The 16,597-nt window shown below is 44.9% G+C and overlaps 1 protein-coding gene across 5 annotated transcripts in view; it reads right to left on the bottom strand.

Moving 5' to 3' along the window:
• The window catches only part of LOC109907205 (neurabin-1), a 100,643-nt gene that overhangs the window by 55,546 nt on the left and 28,500 nt on the right, over nt 1-16,597 (bottom strand). For all 5 annotated transcript variants that reach the window (XM_020505037.2, XM_020505040.2, XM_031795159.1 and 2 more), the window contains exons 3-4: nt 9,185-9,317; nt 6,129-6,249 (exon numbers count right to left, since the gene is read on the bottom strand). In XM_020505037.2, coding sequence (XP_020360626.1) covers nt 6,129-6,249; nt 9,185-9,317 — 254 coding nt within the window. The remainder of the gene's footprint in view (nt 1-6,128; nt 6,250-9,184; nt 9,318-16,597) is intronic.

The raw sequence follows: 16,597 nt of genomic DNA, 5'->3' as shown, positions 1-16,597 counted from the left end.
ATCGTTATCCTCTCTCTCTATCGTTCCCCAGTTATCCTCTCTCTCTATCGTTCCACAGTTATCCTCTCTCTATAGTTCCCCAGTTATTCTCTCTCTCTATAGTTCCTCACAGTTATCCTCTCTCTCTATAGTTCCCCATTTATCCTCTCTCTCTATAGTTCCCCAGTTATCCTCTCTCTCTATAGTTCCCCAGTGTCTTCCTCTCTCTCTATCGCTCCCCAGTTATCCTCTCTCTCTATCGTTCCCCAGTTATCCTCTCTCTCTATCGTTCCACAGTTATCCTCTCTCTCTATAGTTCCCCAGTTATCCTCTCTCTATATAGTTCCCCACAGTTATCCTCTCTCTATATAGTTCCCCACAGTTATCCTCTCTCTCTATAGTTCCCCACAGTTATCCTCTCTCTATATAGTTCCTCACAGTTATCCTCTCTCTATATAGTTCCTCACAGTTATCCTCTCTCTATATATATGGCCACCCCACATAGCCTGGTTCCTCTCTAGGTTTCTTCCTAGGTTTTGGCCTTTCTAGGGAGTTTTTCCTAGCTACCGTGCTTCTACACCTGCATTGCTTGCTGTTTGGGGTTTTAGGCTGGGTTTCTGTACAGCACTTTGAGATATCAGCTGATGTACGAAGGGCTATATAAATCAATTTGATTTGATTTGATATAGTTCCCCAGTTATCGCTCTCTCTCTATATTTCCCCAGTTATCGCTCTCTCTATATATTTCCCCAGTTATCCTCTCTCTATATAGTTCCCCAGTTTTGCTCTCTCTATATATTTCCCCAGTTATCCTCTCTCTCTATAGTTCCCCACAGTTATCCTCTCTCTATATAGTTCCCCAGTTATCGCTCTCTCTCTATAGTTCCCCAGTTATCCTCTCTCTCTATAGTTCCCCACAGTTATCCTCTCTCTCTATAGTTCCCCACAGTTATCCTCTCTCTCTATAGTTCCCCAGTTATCCTCTCTCTCTATAGTTCCCCCCAGTTATCCTCTCTCTCTATAGTTCCCCACAGTTATCCTCTATCTCTATCGCTCCCCAGTTATCCTCTCTCTCTATAGTTCCCCACAGTTATCCTCTCTCTATATAGTTCCTCACAGTTATCCTCTCTCTCTATATAGTTCCCCACAGTTATCCTCTCTCTCTATATAGTTCCTCACAGTTATCCTCTCTCTATATAGTTCCTCACAGTTATCCTCTCTCTCTATATTTCCCCAGTTATCCTCTCTCTATATAGTTCCCCAGTTATCCTCTCTCTCTATAGTTCCCCACAATTATCCTCTCTCTCTATAGTTCCCCCCAGTTATCCTCTCTCTCTATAGTTCCCCAGTTATCCTATCTCTCTATAGTTCCCCAGTTATCCTCTCTCTCTATAGTTCCCCACAGTTATCCTCTCTCTCTATAGTTCCCCACAGGTATCCTCTCTCTATATAGTTCCTCACAGTTATCCTCTCTCTATATAGTTCCTCACAGTTATCCTCTCTCTATATAGTTCCTCACAGTTATCCTCTCTCTATATATTTCCCCAGTTATCCTCTCTCTCTATATAGTTCCCCAGTTATCCTCTCTCTCTATAGTTCCCCAGTTATCCTCTCTCTCTATAGTTCCCCACAGTTATCCTCTCTCTCTATAGTTCCCCAGCTATCCTCTCTCTCTCTAGTTCCCCAGTTATCCTCTCTCTCTATAGTTCCCCACAGTTATCCTCTCTCTCTATAGTTCCCCACAGTTATCCTCTCTCTCTATAGTTCCCCACAGTTACCCTCTCTCTATATAGTTCCTCACAGTTATCCTCTCTCTATATAGTTCCCCAGTTATCGCTCTCTCTCTATATTTCCCCAGTTATCCTCTCTCTCTATATTTCCCCAGTTATCCTCTCTCTCTATAGTTCCCCACAGTTATCCTCTCTCTCTCTAGTTCCCCACAGTTATCCTCTCTCTATATAGTTCCTCACAGTTATCCTCTCTCTATAGAGTTCCTCACAGTTATCCTCTCTCTATATAGTTCCTCACAGTTATCCTCTCTCTATATAGTTCCCCAGTTATCGCTCTCTCTATATATTTCCCCAGTTACCCTCTCTCTATATAGTTCCCCAGTTATCGCTCTCTCTCTATATTTCCCCAGTTATCCTCTCTCTCTATAGTTCCCCATAGTTATCCTCTCTCTCTATAGTTCCCCCAGTTATCCTCTCTCTCTATAGTTCCCCAGTTATCCTCTCTCTCTCTATTTCCCCAGTTATCCTCTCTCTATATAGTTCCCCAGTTATCCTCTCTCTATATAGTTCCCCAGTTATCGCTCTCTCTATATAGTTCCCCAGTTATCCTCTCTCTCTATAGTTCCCCACAGTTATCCTCTCTCTCTATAGTTCCTCACTGTTATCCTCTCTCTCTATAGTTCCTCACAGTTATCCTCTCTCTCTATAGTTCCTCACTGTTATCCTCTCTCTCTATAGTTCCCCACAGTTATCCTCTCTCTCTATAGTTCCTCACAGTTATCCTCTCTCTCTATAGTTCCCCACTGTTATCCTCTCTCTCTATAGTTCCTCACTGTTATCCTCTCTCTCTATAGTTCCCCACAGTTATCCTCTCTCTCTATAGTTCCTCACTGTTATCCTCTCTCTCTATAGTTCCCCACAGTTATCCTCTCTCTCTATAGTTCCTCACTGTTATCCTCTCTCTCTATAGTTCCTCACCGTTATCCTCTCTCTCTATCGCTCCCCACAGTTATGAAAACACCTTAAGGATCCACTGTGCAGTAGTAAACTATGCACTGGTGTGGCACTATGCAGAGTGATTAGAATGGTAATGGTTGCATAGAAAATATGTCATCTAAATCAGGGGATTTCATAATCTGGTTTTGAAACTGTGTTCAGAAATTATGCAATTGCCGATGATCAAACTGATGATGTTGAAGAGAACACACAGGAAGCAGGCATGAGAAATACATAGAAATACATAGCGAGATATGGTCAGCATAGACCAGGAAGTAAATGACTGAATACAGTGCAAGACTGTCTTGAGGCAACCACTCTCCATTACAATAGTGGAGCAGCACTATTGCCTAACCCTATTCAAATCAAGGCGTTAGCTAGGACCTGACAGGATGTGTAGCTAGCGCTGCCTGCTAGCGCCCAGGGATTGTGAGCCAACGCAACTTTGGTCAACAGAGGACACAAGGTTATCAAGTGTCTGTGTCCCCAATGGCACCCTATTCACTTCCCTATTTAGTGCTCTACTTTTGGCCAGGGCCCATAGGGCTCTGGTCAAAAGTAGTGCACTTTGTAGAGAATACATTTGGGACACAAAAACGGATGTCGGATCTTAACTTGATTACTCTTTTGTTGCGGAGAATTTTCCTGTGGCATCAGGAAATTCAAATGATTCTTGAAAATAAGCCGTTCTCTTTCCATGCGGGGGCTGTCGTGTCATTGGGATCAGGCTTGCTATCAAAATAATATTCTCTCTAGCTTGCTCAAACGCTAAGCCTAGGTCCTATTATTGCAACAAAGATCTGAAATGCAGCCCTACACATTAACAACCGTTGTTTTATTTAGCTTAATGACACAAGATATATATATATTGGTATTCACTAGGCTACACCATACAGTGTTGAGTGTATCCTATGGTTACGAATGAACTGTCAAAATTGAGTTCAATCGTGGCCTTTGGTGATCTAGCAGTTAGGACCACTGTCTTCAACACAGACATATAAAGCCATCCGGGTCAGCGTTGGTTTGATTCCGACCTACTCCCTTCTGGCACAAATAACTCAATTCCTCCGATAATTTGGTTACACATTTCAAATATGGACAGTCCAGGGATATTTTACCCTCCTTTTTAAATAAGAAATGACCATACCAGACACTTATGGATAACATAAATAGGAAACTAATAAAATAACAGTAGGCTGCACCAACATTAGTTTCCAATCATAGTGTTGGGTAAATTGCTGTTGGGTAATTTGCAATTTGCTGGTGTTAAATCAGGAAATACTTTATTTCTATTGTCAAATAGATAAATCTTTAGTCTGTTCAAAAAGGACTAAGTTGATCCAATGACAATACAAACCAGAGGGTAACCATATCTTGAAAGACTTTGAAAGACATTTATAAAATAAACCCTTTTTCCATAATATTATGGAGCCAATTAAGAAGGAATATCGAAGTAACGAAGTTAGAATCAAAATTCGGTTTTCATCAAAATAATAATTATTGCCAACTATGACATGACGTAATAAACTAATTCTGTTGCAAGAGAAAAGATTATTATTAAACTTGCCAGATCATTTTCCATCAATGGACGTCAATTTAACTCACCTGACTGCTATGATTAATCAATAAGGCACGAGAGGGCATGGTATATGAAAGGTTGCTGGATCAAATCCTGAGCTGACAAGGTAAAAATCAGTCATTCTTCCCCCGAGCAAGGCAGTTAACCCACTGTTCCCCCCCGGGCGCCGATGACATGGATGTCGATTAAGGCAGCCCCCCGCACCTTTCTGATTCAGAGGGGTTGGGTTAAATGTGGAAGACACATTTCAGTTCAATACATTCAGTTGTATAATTGACTAGGTGCCCCCCTTCCCTTTCCCTATTTGGCCAATATACCACGGCTAAGGGCTGTTCCTAATCATAACCCGATTTCCTGAATACAGCCGTTAGCCGTGGTATATTGGCCAAATACCACAAACCAGATGTTAAGACTACAAACAGTTATAAATGGCCCATTTGCGAGATTGACTTGTCATTTCAATAGGCTACAGACTAACATCTGGGTTTAGAATTGTAAATCAATTTTGCCATGGTTTGCTTAGATAGATGCATGTAGCCTATAGCCCCTGATAGGCCAACATCTCATTTCAGGATAATCTACAGTAGCCTAGACAAAATGTAGGCAAGATGTAAACTGAATAATTTAGCAGCTTGCTTAGTTCAAATTAACAGACTCATTTATTCAACATGAATAGCTTGGTGATTTCGGGGTAAGAAATGCTTGTGTTTTCCAATAGCATGCTGGAATAGGCTACTGAGGATGAGATCGTAATTTCAATCACTGAATTAAATATTAATAATATGTATATGAACTGAATATGCTTGTCAACAACAGCCAGTGTTTCTTAACTTTTATTTTATTGATCTGACTGACTTTTACCGTCAATCTAATGCGTTCTAACAACTGGTCGGCAATTGCGACAGAGCTTTGATAACTTCCAATTGAATTAACGAAACATGGCCATTAATAATTGCATAATAACACAAGGTAACTTACAATACATTTTCACCCACGACATTGCTTTTAAGGTAGCCCAAAATGCAGGAAAACCACAGACATAGCAACCCTGGCTTCCCTTCAAGAGCCGTGGTGGAGATACAGGGTTTAACGGACAACATTGAGAGCCAATGGACTGAAGAGTTTTGATGACAAGCTATTTTGAAAACATTTCATTGGTCAAGGGGTCGTGAAACAATCACACAGCCTTAAAGGGGAGCCAATAGTATCGATTAATGTACTGTACTGACACTCTACTCTATTGGCCCTGGTCAAAAGTAGTTTACTATGTAGGAATTAAGGTGTATTTGGAATCCACACACCGACTAATTAAGCACCACTCATAACCAGCTGACAGTCAGGCAGGGACCTAATGATGAAAAGGAAATTGCATTCTGAGCACAGAGCGCTTCCCATCTTTCCGCCCTCAACAGCACCCCTGAGGGCAGCCAGCTAGACCTCTCTGTTCTCTATCACAGTCTCATGTTAAATCTCTAACCAAGAGATATTCACCATCAGATTTTTAGCAAGGTGTGAGGTGGGACTGGGAGGCTCAGTGTTAGATAATGCAGATAGGATTCAGGGGATCGCGCTCCCTGGTTGTGTGTGTGTGTGTTTTATTGCACGCACGTGTAGCGAAATGCGTGTGTTTCTAGCTCAAACAGTGAAGTAACATCTAACAAGTAATATCTGACAATTTCAAAACATATACCCAACACATACAAATCTAAGTAAAGGAATGGAATTAAGAATATATAAATATATGGATGAGCAATGTCAGAACGCATAGTGTGCACTTGTCTGTGTATGTGCACTTGTGTGTATGGATTGAGTTGGTACCTACTCAGGAAGCAGAAAGCTCTTACCTGTCATCTCTCTCAGCCGCCCCGCCCTCAATGACAGTCTTGACAAAGATTCCCAGTTTCTCCAGACCGGCGTCAGCACCCACTCCCATCCCTATGATGCTGATACCAAGGCCATCATCATCTGGCAGAGAGGAGACAGGAGTTATACAATGACAAGTGTCTGTATGTGTTTGTGGGGGGGAGTGCATGCCGTGTGTTTGTGTGCTTGCATGCATATGTAAAAGTATAGCTTCCGTCCCTCTCCTCGCCCCTACCTGGGCTCGAACCAGGGACCCTCTGCACACATCGACAACAGCCACCCTCGAAACATTGTTACCCATCGCAAGGAAGCCGCAGAGAACAACTAGCTGTCTGCAGACACTAGCTAATCCTAATCCTGCAGACACTAGCTAACCCTAACCCTAACCCTGCAGACATTAGCTAACCCTAACCCTGTAGACACTAGCTAACCCTAACCCTGCAGACACTAGCTAACCCTAACCCTGCTGACACTAGCTAAACCTAACCCTGTAGACACCCTAACCCTAACCCTAACCCACTAGCTAACACTAACCCTGTAGACACTAGCTAACCCTAACCCTGCAGACACTAGCTAACCCTAACCCTGCAGACACTAGCTAACCCTAACCCTAACCCTGCAGACACTAGCTAACCCTAACCCTAAACCTGTAGACACTAGCTAACCCTGCAGACACTAGCTAACCCTAACACTAACCCTGTAGACACTAGCTAACCCTAACCCTGTAGACACTAGCTAACCCTAACCCTGCAGACACTAGCTAACCCTAACCCTAACCCTGCAGACACTAGCTAACCCTAACCCTGTAGACACTAGCTAACCCTAACCCTGCAGACACTAGCTAACCCTAACCCTGCAGACACTAGCTAACCCTAACCCTGTAGACACTAGCTAACCCTAACCCTGCAGACACTAGCTAACCCTAACCCTAACCCTGCAGACACTAGCTAACCCTAACCCTGCAGAAACTAGCTAACCCTAACCCTGCAGACACTAGCTAACCCTAACCCTGCAGACACTAGCTAACCCTAACCCTGCAGACACTAGCTAACCCTAACCCTGCAGACACTAGCTAACCCTAACCCTGCAGACACTAGCTAACCCTAACCCTGCAGACACTAGCTAACCCTAACCCTGCAGACACTAGCTAACCCTAACCCTGCTGACACTAGCTAAACCTAACCCTGTAGACACCCTAACCCTAACCCTAACCCTAACCCACTAGCTAACACTAACCCTGTAGACACTAGCTAACCCTAACCCTGCAGACACTAGCTAACCCTAACCCTGCAGACACTAGCTAACCCTAACCCTAACCCTGCAGACACTAGCTAACCCTAACCCTAAACCTGTAGACACTAGCTAACCCTGCAGACACTAGCTAACCCTAACACTAACCCTGTAGACACTAGCTAACCCTAACCCTGTAGACACTAGCTAACCCTAACCCTGCAGACACTAGCTAACCCTAACCCTAACCCTGCAGACACTAGCTAACCCTAACCCTGTAGACACTAGCTAACCCTAACCCTGCAGACACTAGCTAACCCTAACCCTGCAGACACTAGCTAACCCTAACCCTGTAGACACTAGCTAACCCTAACCCTGCAGACACTAGCTAACCCTAACCCTAACCCTGCAGACACTAGCTAACCCTAACCCTGCAGACACTAGCTAACCCTAACCCTGCAGACACTAGCTAACCCTAACCCTGCAGACACTAGCTAACCCTAACCCTGCAGACACTAGCTAACCCTAACCCTGCAGACACTAGCTAACCCTAACCCTGCAGACACTAGCTAACCCTAACCCGTTTTTTTTGTGTACCTTAGTGTAACAACAGTTTTAGTAAGTAATACTGAAGTTGTGCACAATTATCAGTTTCTATTTAGGTGTATGTCACCCACTCATTGTCAGTTAGAGACACAGTAGGACCCAAAAGCATAAAAAGTCCTCTAACTCCCCCTTGCGCTGGTCTGGAGCAATTGAAGTGGTGACGCAGGGTACCGTACTCAACCACAAATGACCTCTAAGTCCCACGGTGTAAACTCACAACTTTTAAAGGAGGAACCACTGTGGGGAGTGACAGGATAGTGCATATGGGGTAGGGAGTGACAGGATAGTGCATATGGGATAGGGAGTGACAGGATAGTGCATATGGGATAGGGAGTGACAGGATAGTGCATATGGGATAGGGAGTGACAGGATAGTGCATATGGGGTAGGGAGTGACAGGATAGTGCATATGGAGTAGGGAGTGACAGGATAGTGCATATGGAGTAGGGAGTGACAGGATAGTGCATATGGGGTAGGGAGTGACAGGATAGTGCATATGGGATAGGGAGTGACAGGATAGTGCATATGGGGTAGGGAGTGACAGGATAGTGCATATGGGGTAGGGAGTGACAGGATAGTGCATATGGGGTAGGGAGTGACAGGATAGTACATATGGGGTAGGGAGTGACAGGATAGTGCATATGGGGTAGGGAGTGACAGGATAGTGCATATGGGGTAGGGAGTGACAGGATAGTACATATGGGGTAGGGAGTGACAGGATAGTGCATATGGGGTAGGGAGTGACAGGATAGTGCATATGGGGTAGGGAGTGATAGGATAGTACATATGGGGTAGGGAGTGACAGGATAGTGCATATGGGGTAGGGAGTGACAGGATAGTGCATATGGGGTAGGGAGTGACAGGATAGTGGATATAGGGTAGGGAGTGATAGGATAGTGCATATGGGGTAGGGAGTGACAGGATAGTGCATATGGGATAGGGAGTGAAGAGATAATGCATATGGGGTAGGGAGTGACAGGATAGTGCATATGGGGTAGAGAGACAAGAGATAGTGCATATGGGGTAGGGAGTGAAGAGATAATGCATATGGGGTAGGGAGTGACAGGATAGTGCATATGGGGTAGGGTTATATAGGATATGGTTATATGGGGTAGGGTTATATAGGATATGGTTATATGGGGTAGGGTTATATAGGATATGGTTTTATGGGTCTATTTGGGATCGTCCCCAGGTCTTCCTACCTTTCTCCAGCTCTACAGGGAACAGCTCCAGTTTCTCCACCCTCTTCTCCAGTTCGTACTCTGCTGACGAGGCCACCGGGTCCACCTCCTCATTCCTCCTGTCATAGTCCTCGTTACAGTAGGTGTTGAACACCTGGAGACACACAAACACACACCCTGGTTAGTTACCACACTGAGCTCAGTACTTACCCAAGTTATTTTTGGGGAATCACGTTTTACAGTAGTATGAGCCTAAGTATATTGTGCAGGATCATGCCTTTAGATGAGCGGTTCTACAAGTGTTTGAAATGTGTTTTTCAAGTAATACAGATGATATTCTCCCCACGGCCAGTGAATACCCTTGGTGGATATGTACAGCATACTGGTCTGTTGACACAGTGAGTTTAAGAGCAGACAACCTACAGTAGGCTACTACAGTGGTTTATACTTTAAATGGCGTATATATTATTATAAACCGGGTGGTTCCAGCCCTGAATGCTGATTGGCTGAAAGCCGTGGTATATCAGACCGTATACCACGGGGGTGACCCCATAAATTATTTTACTGATCTAATTACATTGGTAACAGGTTTATAACAGTAATAAGGCACCTCAAGGGTTTATAGTATACGGCCAATATACCACGGCTAACATGCTGACCAGACCGGACACGTCGCGTGCTTGAGCATCGCAAAATCCATTTTGAAATCCATTTTATTCAATTATTGCACCCACACTGCTCTTGCGCGCCAACGAGTGTCTGCGATGCCACAGGCTAAAATAGAACTCCTTTCTATTTCTCACGCTGAAAGTCCTGCCTCTCCCATCTCCTCATTGGTTTATAGAAGCAGGTACCCACGTGCCATCTCCTCATTGGTTATACCCACGTGGGTGATTGAAAGACTAAATGTTTTGCCGGTAGTCGTGGTAATACTATGAAAGTTTAGATGCCAATCACCATATAAGGTTCAAAGATGAAAAAGCCTGGAAGGAGGAGAGATGACTAGAAACGATTCGGTTGGCCGTTTTATGTGTGGATTAATTGGCTGAGTAGAGGAGCTTGTGCATTTCAAATAACAACTTAATGTTTATATCCCAGGACAAATTAGCTAGCAACAACAAGCTAGCGAAATAGGACAAATTAGCTAGCAAGTGCAAGCTAACTAACTAAATTGCCATACATGTTTAATGCTTTTCAACCTGTCCTCAAATTAATGTCATTGGTTCAGAGTTTGTTTTGATATTTTTACCTGCGTGTCGTGATCACGTTTGGTGTAGGGGGACAAAATAAATGTATGCACGATGGCGCACTCGCGCAGCCGGTTTGGGTTCCGTGTAGGGGCGGTGTCCAGGCACTAAGATCAGGCCTTAGCTGTGGTATACTGGCCATATGACACACCCCCTTGGGTCTTATCTCTTCAAATCAAATGAAATTGTATTTGTCACATGCTCCGAATACAATTCTTACTTACAAGCCCTTAACCAACAATGCAGTTTAAGAAATAGAGTTAAGAAAACATTTACTACATAAACTAAAGTAAAAAATAAAATAAAATAAAAAAGTAACACAAGAAAATGACATAACATTAACAAGACTATATACAGAGGGTACCGGTACCGAGTCAATGTGCAGGGGTACAGGTTAGTCAACGTCATTTTTACATGTAGGTAGGGGTAAAGGGGCTATGCTTAATTATATTATTATGATAATTATTGTTGCTCCCCATCTTCATGACCACATCATCACACTGAAGGAAAGATGAGGTCCTTAGAGACATAGGAGAAAAGAGGGCGAGTTGTGGCCCTTTCTCTGAGCGTGGGCACACCTGAGTGACGAACGCACAGCTGGGTGACGAACACACACCTGAGTGACGAACGCACAATGGGAGACGAATGCACAACTCGGTGACGCACGCACACCTGGGTGACGAACGCACACCTGAGTGACGAACACACACCTGGATGACGAACACACAACTGGGTGACTTACACACACCTGGGTGACGAACACACAACTGGGTGACGAACGTACACCAGGGTGACGAACACACACCTGGGTGACGAACGTACACCTGGGTGACGAACACACACCTGGGTGACGAACACACACCTGGGTGACGAACACACACCTGGATGACGAACACACACCTGGGTGACGAACACACACCTGGATGACGAACACACACCTGGGTGACGAACGCACACCTGGGTGATGAACGTACACCTGGGTGACGAACACACACCTGGGTGACGAACGTACACCTGGGTGACGAGCACACACCTGGGTGACGAACACACACCTGGGTGATGAACGTACACCTGGGTGACGAACACACACCTGGGTGACGAACGTACACCTGGGTGACGAACACACACCTGGGTGACGAACACATAACTGGGTGACGAACGCACACCTGGGTGACGAACGTGCACCTGGGTGACGAACGTACACCTGGGCCCATAAAGTATCTCCGACTAGTAGTGCTGATCTAGGATCTAGGATCGGGGCGGCAGGGTAGCCTAGTGGTTTGAGCGTTGGACTAGTAACCGAAAGGTTGCAAGTTCAAATCCCCGAGCTGACAAGGTACAAATCTGTTGTTCTGCCCCTGAACAGGCAGTTAACCCACTAGGCTGTCATTGAAAATAAGAATTTGTTCTTAACTGACTTGCCTAGTAAAATAAAAAATTGTTGTCATTTGTTTGCGGGGGACCAGGTGACATTTAGCACAAGGCAGTGTTAGGTTTCATCCCAAAAGGCACCCTTTTCCATATATAGTGCACTACTTTTGATCAGGGCCCATAAGGCTCTGGTCAAAAGAAGTACACTGTGTAGGAAATAGGATGCCATTTGGTACGTCTGTGTCAGTCTCTGTTTCTCCATAATGCGCGACATAAGGTGAATGACAATGCGTCATGATTAATATGCCAGAATATCTAATCTGGGAAAAACACAGATCAGAACAGAAGTGCCTGATGAAGACAGCCATTCATTCTGCTATAATAACAGAGAGACCTTGTCTGTCTGTCTCACAAAACATGATTCCCCGTAGGATAAAGTATGAGTATGTCTGAAAGACTAATACAATAAACAGGTGATGTCAGCTCACCATAGGATATAGTCCATGATAGACTATAGAAAGACTGTAATGTCCACACACTCTCTCCTGATCCCAGTACGAAAACAGAGAGATGACATGACATCTGTATCATCACTTCTATTGCCCTAACTCCTGTCCCATGTTGGTCTGTAAAATGCTTTGCCTGTAAAATGTTTGGTCTGTAAAATGTTTGGTCTGTAAAATGCTTGGCCTGTGAAATGATTTGTCTGTAAAATGTTTGGCCTATAAAACGTTTGGCCTGTAAAATGTTTGGCCTGTAAAATGTTTGGTCTGTAAAATGTTTGGCCTATAAAATGTTTGGCCTGTAAAGTGTTTGCCTGTAAAATGTTTGTCCTGTAAAATGATTTGTCTGTAAAATGTTTGGCCTATAAAATGCTTGGCCTGTAAAATGCTTGGCCTGTAAAATGTTTGTCCTGTAAAATGCTTGGCCTGTAAAATGCTTGGCCTGTAAAATGCTTGGCCTGTAAAATGTTTGTCCTGTAAAATGCTTGGCCTGTAAAATGCTTGGCCTGTAAAATGCTTGGCCTGTAAAATGTTTGTCCTGTAAAATGCTTGGCCTGTAAAATGCTTGGCCTGTAAAATGCTTGGCCTGTAAAATGTTTGTCCTGTAAAATGCTTGGCCTGTAAAATGTTTGTCCTGTAAAATGCTTGGCCTGTAAAATGTTTGTCCTGTAAAATGCTTGGCCTGTAAAATGTTTGGCCTGTAAAATGTTTGGCCTGTAAAATGCTTGGACGTGCACAAATGGGCTATTCTTTCCATCATTTTAAACCATTACAACAAGCACACAACCAAAGATAGAGAGACAGAGTGAGAGAGTCTGTATCTATTATTTTGTATGGATGTGTGTACAGATGTGTGTACAGTAGCCTAAATGTTATCTTTCCATCCTTTTAGACCAATACACTGGCAGGATGAGACCAAACTAAAGATGGAGAGAGCGCTGTAGAAGTACTGCTCTAGACGGACAGCAGTGGAGAAGGTGGAAAGCTTCAAGTTACTCGCCATACACCTTTTGGGGACAGCCCTAAGAACAACACCAGCTACATAAAGAAAGTTCTAACCACAGGACTAGGGCAGAGAGTCAAAGCCTATCAAAACATGAGGACATCTGCTCTGTCTCTATGTTATAAAACTGCAATAACTTCTACATCTACGTCCTGGTCCTAACAGTGGTCAGCCACGACCCACACTTTAAAGGATAAACCAATCTGCTTCATTTCCAATGTAACATATTACAGACACATTAGTGACCAAGTGACTTCGTGACTTCGTGACTTGCAAAGTTACTTGCAAAGTCAACAAGACAAGCCTCTCAGAGATGATTGTCTGTCTGTCTGTCTGTCTGTCTGTCTGTCTGTCTGTCTGTCTGTCTGTCTGTCTGTCTGTCTGTCTGTCTGTCCGTCCGTCCGTCCGTCCGTCCGTCCGTCCGTCCGTCCGTCCGTCCGTCCGTCCGTCCGTCCGTCCGTCCGTCCGTCCGTCCGTCCGTCTGTCTGTGTGTGTGTGAAACAGCAGGGCTCCTAATGACTTTCCTAGTTGACTGTATTGCTCTTTTCATCTTCCCTCACTCTATCAGTCCGGCTTCCTCTTCCTCCTCTCTCTCACTGCTATCCATCTATCTTTCATCCACACCCAGGATCCTCCTCTCTCTCACTGCTATCCATCTATCTTTCATCCACCCAGGACCCTCCTCTCTCTCACTGCTATCCATCTATCTTTTATCCACCCAGGATCCTCCTCTCTCTCACTGCTATACATCTATCTTTCATCCATACCCAGGATCCTCCTCTCTCTCACTGCTATCCATCTATCTTTCATCTACACCCAGGACCCTCATCTCTATAGAGCGGTCAGTTGACAGCCAGCACAATGCAGTGGATTTCTCTTTCCATCTAAATCAGCCTTCTTTTACCGCGGCTATAGCTAGCCTGTACTCTGTAATGGTGCAGAGACGAAACACAATGGTCAGTTTTCAATATAGATGTTACTGCTGCTGCTGGCTCTGGTGAAATGTAGGGAATAGGGTGTCAATTAAGACACAGCCGAAGTCCAGGGTTTCCAGGTTTGTTAGTGCTGGGCTGCTGGTGCTGGAGGATGGTTTGTTAGTGCTGGGCTGCTGGTGCTGGAGGATGGTTTGTTAGTGCTGGGCTGCTGGTGCTAGAGGATGGTTTGTTAGTGCTGGGCTGCTGGTGCTGGAGCAAGGTTTGTTAGTGCTGGGCTGCTGGTGCTGGAGGATGGTTTGTTAGTGCTGGGCTGCTGGTGCTGGAGTATGGCTTGTTAGTGCTGGGCTGCTGGTGCTGGAGGATGGTTTGTTAGTGCTGGGCTGCTGGTGCTGGAGTATGGCTTGTTAGTGCTGGGCTGCTGGTGCTGGAGGATGGTTTGTTAGTGCTGGGCTGCTAGTGCTGGTGCTGGAGGATGGTTTGTTTGTGCTGTGCTGCTGGTGCTGGAGGATGGCTTGTTAGTGCTGGGCTGCTGGTGCTGGAGGATGACTTGTTAGTGCTGGGCTGCTGGTGCTGGAGGATGGCTTGTTAGTGCTGGGCTGCTGGTGCTGGAGGATGGCTTGTTAGTGCTGGGCTGCTGGTGCTGGAGAATGGCTTGTTAGTGTTGGGCTGCTGGTGCTGGAGGATGGTTTGTGTCATTTAGGAAATTAAATATGAATTTAATCTACTGCTGATGGAACTTCCAACTTTATATAATAAATCCACACTCCTCTACTCTCTCTCCCTATCTTCCTGTCATCCCTCTGTTCCCCTCCACTTCTCCTCTCATTAGAGAGAGAGAGAGAGAGAGAGAGAGAGAGATTGGGTGTTGGAGTCTGGCCTCCTCAGTATTCATCTGATTGACTACAGTGGGCCCGGCCGACAGCCCCTGAGCCAAATGGTGTCTGACTGCCTTTCCTCCAAGGCATGCCTGGGGGTGAGGTAGGCAGCATGGGGGGAGGAAGGAAGGGGTTATCAGAGGGAAGAAGGAGAGAGAGAGGGAGGAGAGGAACAGACTGGGTTCTGTTCTGTTAGCTCTGGGGCCATTTGAGTTGGTGGCCAAGATTGCACTGCATGACGCAGGCCAGCCAACGCTGCTGATCACATTAAATGGCCCTTTGGAGTGGCGGTGCTAGAGACCACATTGTGCCACCGTGCCAGTGGACGACTGATCCAGCCAGGCCAGACCCAGACCAGGCTGAGGCTGCGACCCAAATGGCATCCTATTCTCTTTATAGTGTAATACTTTTCACCAGGGACCCCTTTCCCCAGGTACACTAGCCCTATGGGCCCTGGTCAAAAGTAGTGCACTAGCCGCTCAGGGCCATGGTACACACCCAGAATGACTTGCAGTAGCAGATTAACCGTGGCAACGCAACGCACCGTGTCCCTGTCTGTTCCTGGTCTGCTGTAGGGCTGAAGCGACAAGGACAGCTCAGCACATTAGCATTCCATTACAGCTATCTGTGGCCAGACACACACACACACACACACCGCGTCACCACGCTAGTGCTGACTAGTGATGAAAAGGAGGGAGGCTGAGGGGACACTGCATTAGAAACAGTAATAGTGTGTTTTACAGTGCCTTCGGGAAGTATTCAGACCCCTTAACCTTTTCTTCATTTTGTTATGTTACAGCCTCATTCTACAATCTATTACATTTATTGTTTTTCCTCAGGAATCTATACACAAAACCCCATAATGACAAAGTGAAAACAGGTTTAAAGACATTTTTTCAAATGTATTAAAAATAAAATATACATTTTTAGACCATTTGCTATGAGATTTTAAATTGAGCTCCGGTGCATCCTGTTTTCATTTTTTTAACCTTTATATAACTAGGCAAGTCAGTTAAGAACAAATTCTTATTTTCAATGACGGACTAGGAACAGGGGCAGAACGACAGATTTGTACTTTGTCAGCTCGGGGATTTGAACTTGCAACCTTCCGGTTACTAGTCCAATGCTCTAACCACTAGGCTACCCTGCAATTTGATTGGACTCCACCTGTGGTAAATTTATTTGATTGGACATGATTTGGAAAGGCACACACCTGTCTATATAAGGTCCCACAGTTGCATATCAGAGCAAAAACTAAGCCATGAGGTTGAAGGAATTGTCAGTAGAGCTCCGAGACAGAATTGTGAAGAGGCACAGATCTGGGGAAGGTTACCAAAAAATGTCTGCAGCATTGAAGGTTCCCAGGAACACAGTGGCCTCCATCATTCTTAAATGGAAGAAGTTTGGAACCACAAGTCCTCAACTGGAAGCTTCATTAAACAGTACCCCGAAAACACCAGTCTCAACGTCAACAGTGAAGAGGCAACTCCGGGATGCTGG

This window comes from Oncorhynchus kisutch, linkage group LG17, assembly GCF_002021735.2.
Source record: "Oncorhynchus kisutch isolate 150728-3 linkage group LG17, Okis_V2, whole genome shotgun sequence".
NCBI classification, from domain to species: domain Eukaryota; kingdom Metazoa; phylum Chordata; class Actinopteri; order Salmoniformes; family Salmonidae; genus Oncorhynchus; species Oncorhynchus kisutch.
The sequence above is the reverse complement of the archived record's forward strand: the minus strand, read 5'-3'. Positions and strand labels throughout refer to the sequence as shown.